The sequence below is a fragment of the Carassius carassius genome, chromosome 7 (genome assembly GCF_963082965.1).
Source record: "Carassius carassius chromosome 7, fCarCar2.1, whole genome shotgun sequence".
Lineage (NCBI taxonomy): Eukaryota > Metazoa > Chordata > Actinopteri > Cypriniformes > Cyprinidae > Carassius > Carassius carassius.
In genome coordinates this window covers 36,140,331-36,155,338 of record NC_081761.1, presented here as the reverse complement: position 1 = coordinate 36,155,338, position 15,008 = coordinate 36,140,331, and the positions used below count along the sequence as shown (strand labels likewise).

Below are 15,008 nucleotides of genomic sequence, written 5' to 3'. Positions count from 1 at the left end.
TTCTACACTCTTGTTAATCAGCTATCACTTCCCACTGGTTTTAGGAATAAATTATGGGTAAGGTTAGATTTAGGGTTAGGGATTGGGTTAAGTCTATTTTTGGACAATAATGTTGATCCAGGATCATCAGAAGATGTTGATCCAGGAACATGTCATACTTGGCAAAATCACGCGACCTGTGGGGGATGGGTTTATGTTTCTAATTTCGTTCTTCATGTCTACAAGACAATCAAGATAGAAATGTACTTTTCTGTTATGTTGCAGAGCTTAGTAAGTGATAGAGTCAAACATACATTTTTATTGACCCTTGGGCTTTTTTGTGAAATAACTTGAGAAAACAGGAAGTCAGCAAAACGTTTATCAACTTGTACATTTTGGAAAAAAATAGTAACAGCTTGTAGTTGAATGCATTTTAGATGTTCTCTAATTGCACAATGAGAGCAGACAATTTAATAATTGGTTTGCACTTCACCAGAAACTGTTATTAGACTTCTTTTCATGTCATCTCTTTAATGGACCTATTGGTTTTAGGTTAATAAGTGATTATTTTGAGTGACACATTTTTAACACTCAAATTAACTGCTGTGCAAGTGCGTTTGAGAAATGTTTTCTCAAACTGACATACAGACAGTTTGGTGCTTCTTAATATCCTAACTGATGCTTCTTCGCACCTTCATCCTTCAAAAGGAAAGAAGAATGTGGAAATAAGCAACTGAAGCACCTATTGCCTTGCACTGGTGGGTTTGTTTTGTCATGTCACCCTTAGTATCAAAAACTAGAATAGACAAAGTGTGTTGTGAAACTGGGTGGAGGACATAGTTTCTCCACCCGAGTTACTCAACAGTTCTGAGGACAATGATGATATCGTGAAAGGTAGATAAACGATAAAAGTCGAAATAGTGCTCTGCTTCTAGTTACTATTGCAGCTAGAAGATGAACACGATGCATGTGGATGTAGTGACGCGGACTGTCGTCTTTCTTTGCTTCCCTTTGCTTACATTATGTGACCCACTGTAAGTACATTCATTTTTCTTTTCTTTTTTCATTTCTGAAATTCATGAAAATTCATTTTGAGATATAGACAAATGTAGATCTTAACATATAATCTCGTCAGGTATGTTCTGTCAGCTCCTAATTTGCTGAGGGTGGGTTCCTTAGAGAACGTGTTTGTGGAGGCTCAGGATTACTCTGGTGGAAGCCTGAATGTGAGGATCATAGTAAAGAACTACCCGAAGAAGAACCTGGAGATACTGTCTAAATCAGTGACACTGACTGCAGCCAACAGTTTCCAGATCTTAACAGATATAAAGGTGAGAGTGCAGTTATGACTACTTCTCATTATTTTATAATCAGATATAATTTAAGCTGATTAATTCTCTGTTCTGCAGATCCCTGATGATCAGAAGTTCTTCACTGACGATCCTCTGGAGAAGCAGTATGTGTATCTGCAAGCCCAGTTTCCATCCACCACTCTGGAGAAAGTGGTCATGGTCTCATTCCAGACTGGATATATATTTGTACAAACAGACAAGCCCATCTACACACCTGATAGCACAGGTATGATTGAGTTTTTAATTGGCTTTTAACACAAAACTCTTTAAAATGGTTTAAAAAAAAAACACATGTTGATGCATTCAGTGCTGTAATCCTGAATATTCTAATTATATGTATGTATATATATATATATATATATATATATATATATATATATATATATATATATATATATTATAATTTATAATGATTTCTGTGACAATAAAAACAACAGAGAATTGCATATACATCCTTTTTAATTATAGAAAGGAAACTTGCAGAAAACTCGATATTTTTCTCAGCTGTGTAAACATGACTTTTGCTGTCACCATATGCATAGAGTTTTACATAAAATAAAGCTTTAGCACACATAGTGATATTTAAAAAAAAAACAATTTATTTTCCAGTTAATTACAGGATCTTCTCCTTGACTCCTGATCAACATCCATTTGATGGAGTTTCCATCTCGGTCGATATCATGGTACGCAAATAAATGCTGTTCAGTATATACTAGCATAGATGAAATTATTGATGCACTGAAAGTTTTTTTTTTATTTGAAAACTAAAGGCAGCATTAGAGAAGTGCAAATTAAACATCACTTTTTTGGGCAATGATTTCGGCCCTCCAAAACTGCTTCAGACCAAACTGAAAATTATTTGTCGGTCAAATATTATCAGTTGGCAAATTTTCGGTGCATCACTACATTAAATAACTGAACCCCATCACGTGTGCTGTAACTTCCACCAAAATTGCCCCATTATTGATTACTGCATAAAAAGAACAACAACTGATTTATCAACAACTTATTTTTTTTAATGTTTAACAAGAATCCTCAAGGCATCACACTGGACAGAGATCAATTCCAGCCAAGGCAGGGCATCAGGACCGAAACCTTTGCTTTACCTGAACTTTCCAGGTTTGTTTACTGTTAAAGTGCACCATTCAGTTAAGATCGATCACTGAACTACAGACTGTCACAATGCAGGTACTCTCTGTTAGTCAGAATCTTGTTTTTTATGCACATTCTGTTTTGAAGCTTTGGGATTTGGAAGTTGATCGCAAAGTACACAAACACACCGCAAAAGAACTTCACCACTGAATTTGAGGTTATGGAATATGGTATGTTTACTGTGTCTTCTCGAGAACCAATTATGTTGGTAAAGCTGTAGGAAATATTGAAGAATGGCTGAAATTTTGTTGTATTTTTGTAGTGCTGCCAAGCTTTGAAGTGACTTTAAATCCACGCAAACCTTTTTTCTATGTGAATGAGCGCTCACTGACAGTCGACATATCAGCTAAGTATGAAAAATAATTATTTAACTGTTTTACTGTGCACACTAATCTATAGTACTCTAGTCTATAGTTATTGCATATCTTATATGTACTTTATTTCTGTGTCCACACCAGTTATTTAAAGATTTATCACAAGGGATGTTCTCAAGTGTTTGATGTGTATATTGGTTTTGTTAGGTACCTCTTTGGTAATAAGGTGAGAGGAACTGCATTTGTGGTGTTTGGTGTGGTAGACAATGAGAAGAAGATCAGCATTGCTGCCTCTCTGCAAAAGGTTCAGGTGAGTTCAGAGAAAGCTGAGATTTATAACTTTATTAATTATAGTCCCATGCAATGCACAACTTGGAGCCAAAGGCATTGCTTACATGTTTGTGGTTCAACATACAGTACATCCGAAAAGTATTCAGAGCCCTTCACTTTTTCCACATTTTGTTTTGTTCTAAAAAAAACTTAAAATCATTATTTTCCTCAAAATTCTACAAGCAATGCCCCATAATGACAATGTGAAAGAAGTTTGTTTTGAGCAAATTTATAAAAAAAAATATTAATAATAATAATCACATGCACAAAAGTATTCACAGCCTTTGCTCAATAGTTAGTTTAATCACCTTTTGCATCAATTACAGCCTTGAGTCTTTTTGAGTATGCTGCAAGCTTGGCACTCCTATTTTTGGGCAGTTCCACCCATGCATCTTTGCAGGACCTCTTAAGCTCCATCAGTTCGGATGAGAAGTGTTGATGCACGGCCAATTTTAGATCTCCCCATGATGTTCAATCGGGTTCAAGTCTGGGCTCTGGCTCTCCCACTCAAGGACATTCACAGAGTTGTCCTGTAGACACTCCTTTGTTATCTTGGCTGTGTGCTTAGTGTCGTTGTCCTGATAGAAGATGAACCTTTGCCCCAGTCTGAGGTCCAGAGTGTTCCTCGAGAAGGTTTTTATCAAGGATGTCTCTGAACATTGCTGCATTCATCTTTCCCTCGATCCTGATTAGTCTCCCAGTTCCTGCCGCTGAAAACACCCACAGCATGATGCTGGCACCACCATGCTTCACTGTAGGGATAGTATTGGCCAGGTTATGTGCGGTGCCTGGTTTCCTCCACACATGACGCTTGCCATTCAGGCCAAAGGGTTCAAACTTTGTTTCTCAAGGTCTGAGAGTCCTTCAGGTCCCTTTTGGTAAACTCCAAGTGGGCTGTCATGTGCCTTTCACTGAGAAGTGGCTTCTGTCTGGCCACTCTGCCATGCAGGCCTGATCGGTGGAGTGTGGTAGAGATGGGTGTTCTTCTGGAAGGTTCTCCTCTCTCCACAGAGAAACACTGGAGCTCTGTCAGAGTGACCATCGGATTTTGGTCACCTCTTTGACTAAGGCCTTTCCTCGTTATCGCTTAGTTTGGTCGGCCGGCCTGCTCTAGGAAGATTCCTGGTGGTTCCAAACTTCTTCCATTTACAGATGATGTAGGCCACTGTTCTCATTGGGACCTTCAATACTGCAGACATTTTTTCTGTACTCTTCCCCAGATCTGTGCCTCGATGCAATCCTTTCTTGGAGGTCTACAGACGATTCATTGGACTTCATGGCTTGGTTTTTGCTCTGACATGCACTGTTAACTGTGGGACCTCTTTTTTTATAAATTTGCAAAGATTTCAAACAAACTCCTTTTTAAATTGTCATTGTGGGGTATTGTTTGTAGAATTTTGAGGAAAATAATGAATTTAATCTGTTTTGGAATAAGGCTGTAACATAACATAATGTGGGGAAAGTGAAGTGCTGTGAATTCTTTCTGCTGTTTCATTGTGAATTTTATGCCGTTTTGTTTGTATTAAGCAACAGACATTAGATGTGCAATTCATATTGCAACGCTAATGTAACCTCTTGCAAAATAAATAAATAAATAAAAAAGTATACAAATATTTCTGAAGTGATTGCAATGGGAGGTGTGTGACCATTATTTTAAAACAGTAAAGATGAGTAAAAATTATAATTTCATAAAATATAAAAAGTAAAAGATAATTTTATAAAATAATACAAATCTCTAATGTTATTGCAAAAATAATTAATAAAATAGTAAAATTATTTCAAATATAACTTTTATAAAATAGCAAAAACTACTGTACAGGGACTTGATGTTGCTGTTTGTCTCTCTGTAGATAATTGATGGAGAAGGAGAGGCCGAGCTGAAAAGACAAATGATCCAGGAGAACTTCCCAGACATCCAGCAGCTAGTTGGGAAATCTCTCTACATTTCAGCCAGTGTTTTAACAGAAACTGGTAAGAGTCTGTTTGGTGGATTGAGAGCTGGATTTGATAGTTGAGAGTTGCTGGAAGGTTTTTATATTATACCAGCACAAAAGGAGATGAGACAAAAGGTTTATTACACCTCATAAAAACGACTGATGACTATGTTTGTGTGTGTGTGTGTATGTGTTTCAGGCAGTGAAATGGTAGAAGCAAATAAGAAAGGCATTCAGATAGTGACATCACCATACAGCATCCACTTCAAAAAAACACCACACTTCTTCAAACCTGGAATGCCCTTCGACGTCTCGGTATGAAACGTCGAAGCTACGCTGAGCTACGATACATGATGGTATTGGTTAATGTTTCTTTTGTATTTCTTATTAAGGTCTATGTAACAAATCCTGACCAAACTCCTGCTAAAAATGTGGAAGTGGAAGTCAATCCTGGAGGGGTCAAAGGTCGAACAAGAGACAATGGCATTACGAAAGTTACTGTCAACACTCCAGGAGGATCTTCTACACTGGAGATCACTGTAAGTTTAAATGAAAAATGTCAAAGTCTTGTTGGCTTTTAAAAAAAATTGTAAACCAACTAAATCAATATGATTGTGTCCAGGCAAAGACCAAAGACCCACAATTAAGCGACGAACAGCAGGCAGGGAACAAGATGACGGCTCAGGCCTACAAGCCGAAAGGCGGCTCCAACAACTACCTGCACATCGGCATTGATGCTGCAGAGCTTCAGATCGGTGATCAAATGAAAGTCAATCTGAATCTAGGAAACAGCCCTGGAGTGAAAAACCAGGATTTCACTTATATGGTGAGAAACACATGCCAAAAATCACTCATGTGCTGCTTTGTTTGCATCCTAGTTGTTATGTAGTACTATGTAGTACTGAAATGTGTAGTTAGACCATTAAACTTGTTTTTTTTGTGTTTTTTATTTTATTTATTTTTATTTATTTTTTTGCATTTTTGTGCCTGAAATCGTGTCTTGACGAGGTACTGGAGCCACTGAGCATGATCCCTCACCTACATATAATTACAAGAGTACATTAGCATCAGTGGTTCACCCGTCAATTGCATGTTACTCTCATTACCGTTAGTTACTACAGTCCACAGTTTGCTAGCTAGATATCCCTTCCTCACGTATTGCAAATTACCTGTTTGTCGTAATTTACAGAACAGTCGGCTATGTAAATCCAGTTAAACTGCTAGAGGGAGCATCCATTCGGGTTGGAGAGGTATTTGACAGCTGAGAGAGGAGGCAGTCCCACTTGCATTGTTTTAGCGCAGACAGTAGACACGCCCCCAAGATTTTGCTATCTTATTTCATTTTCTTGCCATTTTATTTTTTTTGTTTGTTTGTTTTCAAATTTGCTGAGTGGTTAATAACACATTTTTCATGGTGTGATTCAAAACACATTTAATTTAGCTTTACATGGACTACAAAGCCATAATTGGCTGAATTTACTGTTTACCATTTAGATTTTCTTTGAAAAACTGCTATATGAAAACTAAAAGCTTTCAAATATTGACACCAGTCTTTATTTTGTGACATTAGCGCTATTCACACGAGTGACCTCTAGTCATTTCTAATAATTTGCGGAGGTTATCTATGATCATAATCCCGTGAGAATCGGCCATGCAATTTTTAAAGTAAAAATTCCACCGCAAATGACCCACAGAGGTCCTGTGATAGTATTAGTCCCTTGGGAATCAGCATCTGTGTGATTTGGCCAGCATTTGGCAGGTCATATATCATTATTCAAAGTTTTTCTTTCGCGAAGAATGGAGCTGTGTTGTTTGATTGTATTTTGGGTGCTGTCATATCGCTACACTATACAATTTGCAGAAAGAGAAAGCTGAAAAGGTTTTGAGGTTAATGTGTTTCAAATAAATCAAGCATAGAGCTAGAGATATTATTTTAGCCTGGTAAAATGTAAATGACACATGGCACGAAACTATATTAGTTTATTTCTTTAAAAAAAAATCCATCTAACCGGATTATAGATATGGACTCTTAAAGCCTTGACATCGTATCCAGGAGATAAGTCAGTAAATTCGAGTGAAATCACAGGCTTCACTTATCCCGTGCGAATGCACCACATGAAATTCAGATGTGGGGGGTAATTTCAAAATCACACAAGGAACCCAGATTATACTAATCCTGTGCAAATAGGGCTATATTCACATATCACTGAGCACAGCACAGCAATTTAGTAACAGCGCCACCTTGGTCAAAATGTTAAACCATTAAATCATATTACTGGTGAATGCATTCATGATATTTCACCTTTTTTGATTAAAATCATCCTAAAATATCTTTAATTACTCATTGCTGCAGTTGGTCTGATGCTCGCTGCCATGCTTAATCTAATTTTGTCTTTCTTGTGCTTGACTCCTTAATTGCTGTTTTGTAGTTTATTTTGTGTATTAAATTGTACCTAACTATTTTTCAAATGTGTAGCTGGCAAAGTCATTACAATTAACTCCAAATAAAACCATTAAAAAAATTAATTTAGTTTACTCTGTACTAAAATAACTAAAACTCAAATTAAAATGAATAAAGATTACATAGAGGAGAAAAACAACAAACTTTCTAAAACTTTCTATAAAAATATATTAATGTAATTCATGCTTTCTGCATTTGTCATTATTCCCACAGATATTAAGTAAAGGTCAGATTGTTAAAGTGGACAGGTTTAAGTTGACAGGACAGTCTTTAGTGGCTCTGTCTTTGCCTGTAACCAAAGAAATGGTGCCGTCCTTCCGCTTTGTGGCTTATTATCATGTGGGCTCATCTGAGGTGGTGTCTGACTCAGTCTGGATAGACATGAAGGACACCTGCATGGGAACGGTGAGTGAACCCAGAAACCATAACCATGATGAGTGCCTGTGATAACCATCATCATTTATAAGCATGTTCTTACTGTTTTTAATCACAGCTCAAAGTCGAGGTGAAGGACCCGACACAATATGGCCCAGGAGATCAGATCAGCTTGAAAATCACTGGAGACCCTGGAGCTAAAGTCGGGCTGGTTGCTGTAGATAAGGGTGTCTATGTCCTTAACGACAAGAACAGACTCACTCAGACAAAGGTAATTAACCGTACGTACAATAACCTGGTTTCAGACTTATAATGACCTGGTCTCTTTGTTTCTCTAGATCTGGGACATCATAGAGAAGCATGACACCGGCTGTACAGCAGGAGGTGGGAGGGACAATATGGGGGTTTTCATTGACGCAGGTCTGATGTTTGAGTCCAGCTCTGCAGGAGGAACCAACACCAGAACATGTACTTGAACAGTTAATTTAGCTGAAATTGAAGTGTCAGTGCTGTCATATTCCCACACATATCTGTCATGTTCTTGTAGATAATGAGTGCCCTGTCCCATCTAAGAGAAAACGCAGAGAACAGAGTCTTTTGCAGGTCACCACTACGCTGGGTAAGGAAGCCCTTTATATTCTTTTCTTCTTCTGTCCTTATTGTTTCTACACTAACATTGTCTTCTCAGCTGGTCAGTACTCTGGCGAACAGAAGATATGCTGTGTGGACGGATTCCAGGAGAATGAACTCGGCTACTCCTGTGAACGGCGGGCTTCATTCATCCAAGATGGAAAGGAATGTATAAAGGCCTTCCTGCACTGCTGCAAGGAGTTGAAACGCCAGGCAAATGGCTTCGGAGAAAAAGAGTTTCTTCTGGCCCGCAGTGAGATTTTAGCCTCATGATTTCAGAAAGAGAATTAGCTATCTACTTCATGCAAATTTTAAATGCTTCTTCATTGCTTTTTCAGGCTAAATTGCATTTTCACATTATGATAATATATAGAAACTGTTGTAAAGTCTGTGAGTGCTTTATTACATCTCACCAGAGAATAAACGTAGATGAATTGCTTTAATAATATCACTTGCATTGCACTTGCATCTAATACTTCATGTAGCTTAAATTTGAATTCGTCAAATAACTGTTTTTCATGTAAATTTGTAACAATGTAAATTATTTCTGATGCAAAGCTGAATTTTCGGTGTCACGTGATCCTTCAGAAATCATTCTAATATGCTGCTCAAGAAACATTTCTTATTATTAATGTGATACATTTTTTTGAAGGATTCTTTAATAAAAAGTTCAAACATTTATTTTAAAAAGAAATATTTTGTAACAATGTAAATGTTTTTACTATCACTTTTCATCAATGTAATGTGCCCTTGCTTAAAAAACAAAACAAAACAAAACAAAAAAGAAACTTACTGACCCCAGACTTTTGAATAATAGTGACAACTCGTTTGTTTATTTGTTTCCTGTTCAGGTGAAGAAGATGATTTTGATGAGGAACTAGGAGATGTGATGGTACGCACACAGTTTCCTGAAAGCTGGCTTTGGGAGGAGATTGATCTTCCTTCTTGTCCACAAAACCGGATGTGGTGAGCAAACCATTTATGATATTGTTTACAAATAATAAAGCATGAACCTTTTGTGGGAACCAAGATGTTGTTCTTTCAAGAAGATGGCAATATAAGACACAGTTTTATCAGATGATCCACTATTAGATTTTAATGCAGATCCTCAAATGAAAAAATGGCGGTGAGCAAAATAATGTGGCATAGTGATATTTGTTTGCAAAATCTTGGAGGGACTGGTATGAATGTTGATGGGGTTTGATCATGACAGTGTCTTTTTGTGTGTGCTTAGTACTGAAACATCTACCTTAAGAACTGGAATATTCCTGAAAGACTCCATCACAACCTGGCAGTTCACAGCCATCAGCCTGTCCAAGACCCTTGGTAAAAAGATGCTCTTGTTCGCTTGTTATTTATTAGTAATTATTGTTCTTTGACGCTCCCTTTGTTTCCTTGCAGGAATATGTGTGGCTGATCCTTATGAGATCACTGTTAGGAAAGACTTTTTTATCGACCTGAAGATGCCTTATTCGGTGGTGCGCAATGAACAACTGGAAATAAAGGCTGTTCTTCACAACTACAGCAATCAGAAGCTGAAAGTATGTGTGTTCTATTGCATAATATGTTTTGAAACTACCGAGTTTTGATCAGAAAACTAAGCATTTCTGGCATATTATTTGGAAATATGCAGTGATAGCTGATTTAGTTGTATGAATGTATATAATTATCTGCTATACTGTTATAAAGATCTCATTGATTTACATTACAAGCATCAGAATTTCATCTTACTTTTTGCTCAAATACAGGTCCTTCTCAAAAAATCAGCATATTGTGATAAAAGTTCATTATTTTCCATAATGTAATGATACAAATTAAACTTTCATATATTTTAGATTCATTGCACACCAACTGAAATATTTCAGGTCTTTTATTGTTTTAATACTGATGATTTTGGCATACAGCTCATGAAAACCCAAAATTCCTATCTCAAAAAGTTAGCATATTTCATCAGACCAATAAAAGAAAAGTGTTTTTAATACAAAAAAAGTCAACCTTCAAATAATTATGTTCAGTTATGCACTCAATACTTGGTCTGGAATCCTTTTGCAGAAATGACTGCTTCAATGCGGCGTGGCATGGAGGCAATCAGCCTGTGGCACTGCTGAGGTGGAGGCCCAGGATGCTTCGATAGCGGCCTTAAGCTCATCCAGAGTGTTGGGTCTTGCGTCTCTCAACTTTCTCTTCACAATATCCCACAGATTCTCTATGGGGTTCAGGTCAGGAGAGTTGGCAGGCCAATTGAGCACAGTAATACCATGGTCAGTAAACCATTTACCAGTGGTTTTGGCACTGTGAGCAGGTGCCAGGTGGTGCTGAAAAATGAAATCTTCATCTCCATAAAGCTTTTCAGCAGATGGAAGCATGAAGTGCTTCAAAATCTCCTGATAACTAGCTGCATTGACCCTGCCCTTGATAAAACACAGTGGACCAACACCAGCAGCTGACATGGCACCCCAGACCATCACTGACTGTGGGTACTTGACACTGGACTTCAGGCATTTTGGCATTTCCTTCTCCCCAGTCTTCCTCCAGACTCTGGCACCTTGATTTCCAAGTGACATGCAAAATTTGCTTTCATCCGAAAAAAGTACTTTGGACCACTGAGCAACAGTCCAGTGCTGCTTCTCTGTAGCCCATTTCCTGCACACGCCTGTGCACGGTGGCTCTGGATGTTTCTACTCCAGACTCAGTCCACTGCTTCCGCAGGTCCCCCAAGGTCTGGAATCGGTCCTTCTCCACAATCTTCCTCAGGGTCCGGTAACCTCTTCTCGTTGTGCAGCGTTTTTGCCACACTTTTTCCTTCCCACAGACTTCCCACTGAGGTGCCTTGATACAGCCCTCTGGGAACAGCCTGTTCGTTCAGAAATTTCTTTCTGTGTCTTACCCTCTCGCTTGAGGGTGTCAATGATGTCCTTCTGGACAGCAGTCAGGTCGGCAGTCTTACCCATGATTGCGGTTTTGAGTAATGAACCAGGCTGGGAGTTTTTAAAAGCCTCAGGAATCTTTTGCAGGTGTTTAGAGTTAATTAGTTGATTCAGATGATTAAGTTAATAGCTCGTTTAGAGAACCTTTTCATGATATGCAAATTTTTTGAGATTTTGGGTTTTCATGAGCTGTATGCCAAAATCATCAGTATTAAAACAATAAAAGACCTTAAATATTTCAGTTGGTGTGCAATGAATCTAAAATATATGAAAGTTTAAATTTTATCATTACATTATGGAAAATAATGAACTTTTATCACAATATGCAAATTTTTTGAGAAGGACCTGTATCAGAAGCTTCATCAAAGTGCATATATACAGTATGCTCAGTTTTGGCCTCTGAATAGAACTGTGTTAGAGGTCTTTTATTATTGTTTAATATGTCATGCTTTTACAAGGTTTAACTGTACAGGACAGTTTCTCCACGTGCTAAAGATCTTTTTTTGTCTTGTACCAGACAAATATTAGATTTAAGACATCGGAGGGTATTTGCAGCAGTGCCAGCAAAAAACAGAAAGGCAGGGTAACCGTTTCTGTTGGCCCCATGTCCTCCATAGCCGTCCCCCTCATCATCATCCCCATGGAGCTGAGAGAGCAGTGGATCTCAGCGGAAGCATACAGCTCAAATCGCAATGACGCAATTAGAAAGAATCTGAAGGTGGTGGTGAGTCTGCCAAGTCAATGTTTAGAGGATTGCTCTGGGGGTTTCTGCAGGAGTCAATCATGAACGATCTTCAGACAATTTATTTTGAGATTTTTCAATGTCTTCACCAAGTTGCATTTGTGTCCATCTTTCTTTCAGCCTGAAGGTGTGCGGACTGAAGTCCGGGAGAAAATTGTGCAGATCAACCCATCCGAGCATCCAGGTGCAGCTTCTTTACAGACACTGAATATGACACTGAATATGAATATATTATCCTCTTTAAACACCTGTCCTCTTGACTGAACAGGCGGCACGCAGGTCGTGGCTATGAGGAGCGACATCCCGCGCCGAAAGGTTCCAAACACACCTGCTAACACAGTGATCACAGTGATAGGTGAAAATCTCATTGCACTGTCCTTCTCTGAAGCATATGGGGCCAAACATGAAATCCCTTTTATTTTTTTCCCAAATTCCATTTTTTTTAATGGTTACATTTTAGTGGTAAAAAAACATGTCTACTTAATTATATTATGATTTATTTGACCAAAATTACATTTTACGTCGCCCTATGAAGTCAATTTTTTCCCCAACTTCCATGTTTATATTTTATTTTATTTTATTTTTCTAAATTATGTTTAATTTAATTATTGCTATCAATTAAAAGTTAATTATATTGATAATAAATCACTGAATTCATACAACTTTGGAGTTATAAAACAAACATAATGTAATGTAAACATAACATTCAAATAATGTTTACAACAACATATTTCTTTTTCTGAATTCAAATTCTAAAAATGTATTATCAAAAAGTGTGTCAAACAAAGGAGGTGTAAAATATTAACAATTTAATTAACCTTTTAAAATGTAATCAAACAAAAATGTAAACATTCCTTTTATATTTTGGCAAACATAGTTCTGCACAACAGCTAGAAGAACCATGGAAGAAAACACATGTATTGTTGTCCTTAAAAATAGTTTCAATCTTTATAATTATTATTAACCTGAAATGTACATCACTGTTCAATAGTAATGCATTTTGTCTGTTTCTTTCTTCTTCTTCTTCTTCTTTAAGATCTTTGAGTTTTTATGTGAACTGAAGATGTATTTTTATTTTCAACCGAAATGGTTAAATGCTGGTGATGTGACTCTCAAAGCAGCTCAGTGTGTGTAGTAGATGAACTCTGTCTTTTTTTCACTTTCATTTTAACAGACACTGGTCCGTATCATGTTTGATTAATTGTACAGCACTACTTTTGATTTACTCATCCAAAATTTGCCAACTTTTGTGACATTCCACATTAAATTCTGTCTTCATTCCACAATTCTGGATATGGAAATCATAGGGCCCTGGGTATATCAGTTCATACAGGGTTTGCACCAACAGGACTGGTGTCAATATGACTAACAAAACCCAGTCGCAGTCAGTTACCTTCCATGTTTGCAGGTGAGGAGCTAACACGCACAGTTGAGCAGGCCATCAGTGGACAGTTTATGGGTCAGCTCATTGTTCAGCCCAGTGGATGTGGAGAGCAGAACATGATTTATATGACTCTACCTCTCATTGCCACTCATTACCTGGACAACACAAAGCAGTGGGAGGGTGTTGGTATGGAGCGCCGTAATGAAGCTGTTAACCATATCAGAACAGGTCAGCTGACCACCCTCAACATCACCTTTTAATGTTCCCCCGGTTGTTAAATGGAGAGCTGAGTGTTCCTCACTATGTCATTAATTTGTTCTTCCGGTCAAGGTTATCAGCGGGAGTTGACCTTCCGTAAAGCTGATGGGTCATACGGTGCCTGGTTAAACGTGCCGAGTAGCACATGGTGAAATAATGCATCTTATTTAGAGATAATGATTGTTTTTCTTGCATGTTTCTTGTACTATGCCTAAGTTGGCTTCCTCTCTTGCGTCTATTTACAGGCTGACAGCATATGTGGCTAAAGTGTTCGCAATGGCCAGTGATCTGATTGTTATAGAGGAGAAGGTGATCTGCAGTGCCCTCAACTGGCTGGCCACAAAAAAACAGCTGGCAGACGGCACATTTAAAGAAGATGCACCTGCGTATCACAGCGAGATGGTTGTAAGTTAAAAAAAAATTCTGCAAAATTACACTTCGAAAATAATGCACAAATGTCAGATATGTTGCACTCTGGCGATTCCCAGCTTGTGGTCCTCTCCTGGTCCTGTTTCCTTCTATCTTCTCACATTATTTCCTACTGTCCTATCAAAATAAAGGTGGATGCCTCCAGTAATCTGAAAGTCATGGCTTTATGCAGAATACATCATGCAGGTCTCAGCACTAAGGAACAGTGATTCGAATTTTTACTTGCCCTGCCAACACTTTTACTAAAATGCTGCCAGAAAAAGCCTTGGTTGTGAAATGCTGTTGGCTCTTTTATGTCTTGTGACTGATTGCATCATGCTACAGGATTGGAGTATCTTTTTTAATGAGATGTGAGCTTGTTGATTTTCAGCAATTAAAACCTTATGTTTTACTCTCTTCCGCACATAAATATATCTCATGGCTTTAGAAAGACTTGGAATGTTTGTAATGCTTTTATACTGCTTTTCTATGGTAAAATTTTGCAACAAATACCTGTCAGTGTACTTTTATTTGCCTGCTACATGCATTATATTGTTCAGAATTGGGTAGGTTTAGGGTTGGGGTGGGGTTAGGTGCCCCAATGAAAGTATAGATTTATATCAAATTATTTATATATATATATATATATATATATATATATATATTTTTTTTTTTTTTTTTTACAAATGCATGCAAACCATTAAATAAAGACAAACATCTAAAACCAATGGAGGACCCTGCCTGTCGAAAAATGGTGGTAAA

General features: G+C 37.7%; 1 protein-coding gene across 1 annotated transcript in view; it reads left to right on the top strand.

Moving 5' to 3' along the window:
- Positions 1-867: 867 nt before the first annotated feature.
- Positions 868-15,008, top strand: part of LOC132144099 (complement C3-like) — a 20,861-nt gene continuing 6,720 nt past the window's right edge. Inside the window, exons 1-26 of the mRNA XM_059554842.1 lie at positions 868-1,013; positions 1,115-1,310; positions 1,389-1,557; positions 1,941-2,014; positions 2,362-2,450; positions 2,571-2,653; positions 2,746-2,833; positions 3,005-3,107; positions 4,978-5,098; positions 5,261-5,376; positions 5,454-5,600; positions 5,684-5,887; positions 7,736-7,927; positions 8,016-8,168; positions 8,236-8,365; positions 8,445-8,516; positions 8,586-8,780; positions 9,379-9,493; positions 9,762-9,853; positions 9,929-10,068; positions 11,972-12,178; positions 12,317-12,380; positions 12,465-12,551; positions 13,605-13,808; positions 13,911-13,986; positions 14,084-14,243. Of these exons, the coding sequence (XP_059410825.1) occupies positions 934-1,013; positions 1,115-1,310; positions 1,389-1,557; positions 1,941-2,014; positions 2,362-2,450; positions 2,571-2,653; positions 2,746-2,833; positions 3,005-3,107; positions 4,978-5,098; positions 5,261-5,376; positions 5,454-5,600; positions 5,684-5,887; positions 7,736-7,927; positions 8,016-8,168; positions 8,236-8,365; positions 8,445-8,516; positions 8,586-8,780; positions 9,379-9,493; positions 9,762-9,853; positions 9,929-10,068; positions 11,972-12,178; positions 12,317-12,380; positions 12,465-12,551; positions 13,605-13,808; positions 13,911-13,986; positions 14,084-14,243 (3,357 nt within the window). The 5' untranslated portion in view covers positions 868-933. The remainder of the gene's footprint in view (positions 1,014-1,114; positions 1,311-1,388; positions 1,558-1,940; positions 2,015-2,361; positions 2,451-2,570; positions 2,654-2,745; positions 2,834-3,004; positions 3,108-4,977; positions 5,099-5,260; positions 5,377-5,453; positions 5,601-5,683; positions 5,888-7,735; positions 7,928-8,015; positions 8,169-8,235; positions 8,366-8,444; positions 8,517-8,585; positions 8,781-9,378; positions 9,494-9,761; positions 9,854-9,928; positions 10,069-11,971; positions 12,179-12,316; positions 12,381-12,464; positions 12,552-13,604; positions 13,809-13,910; positions 13,987-14,083; positions 14,244-15,008) is intronic.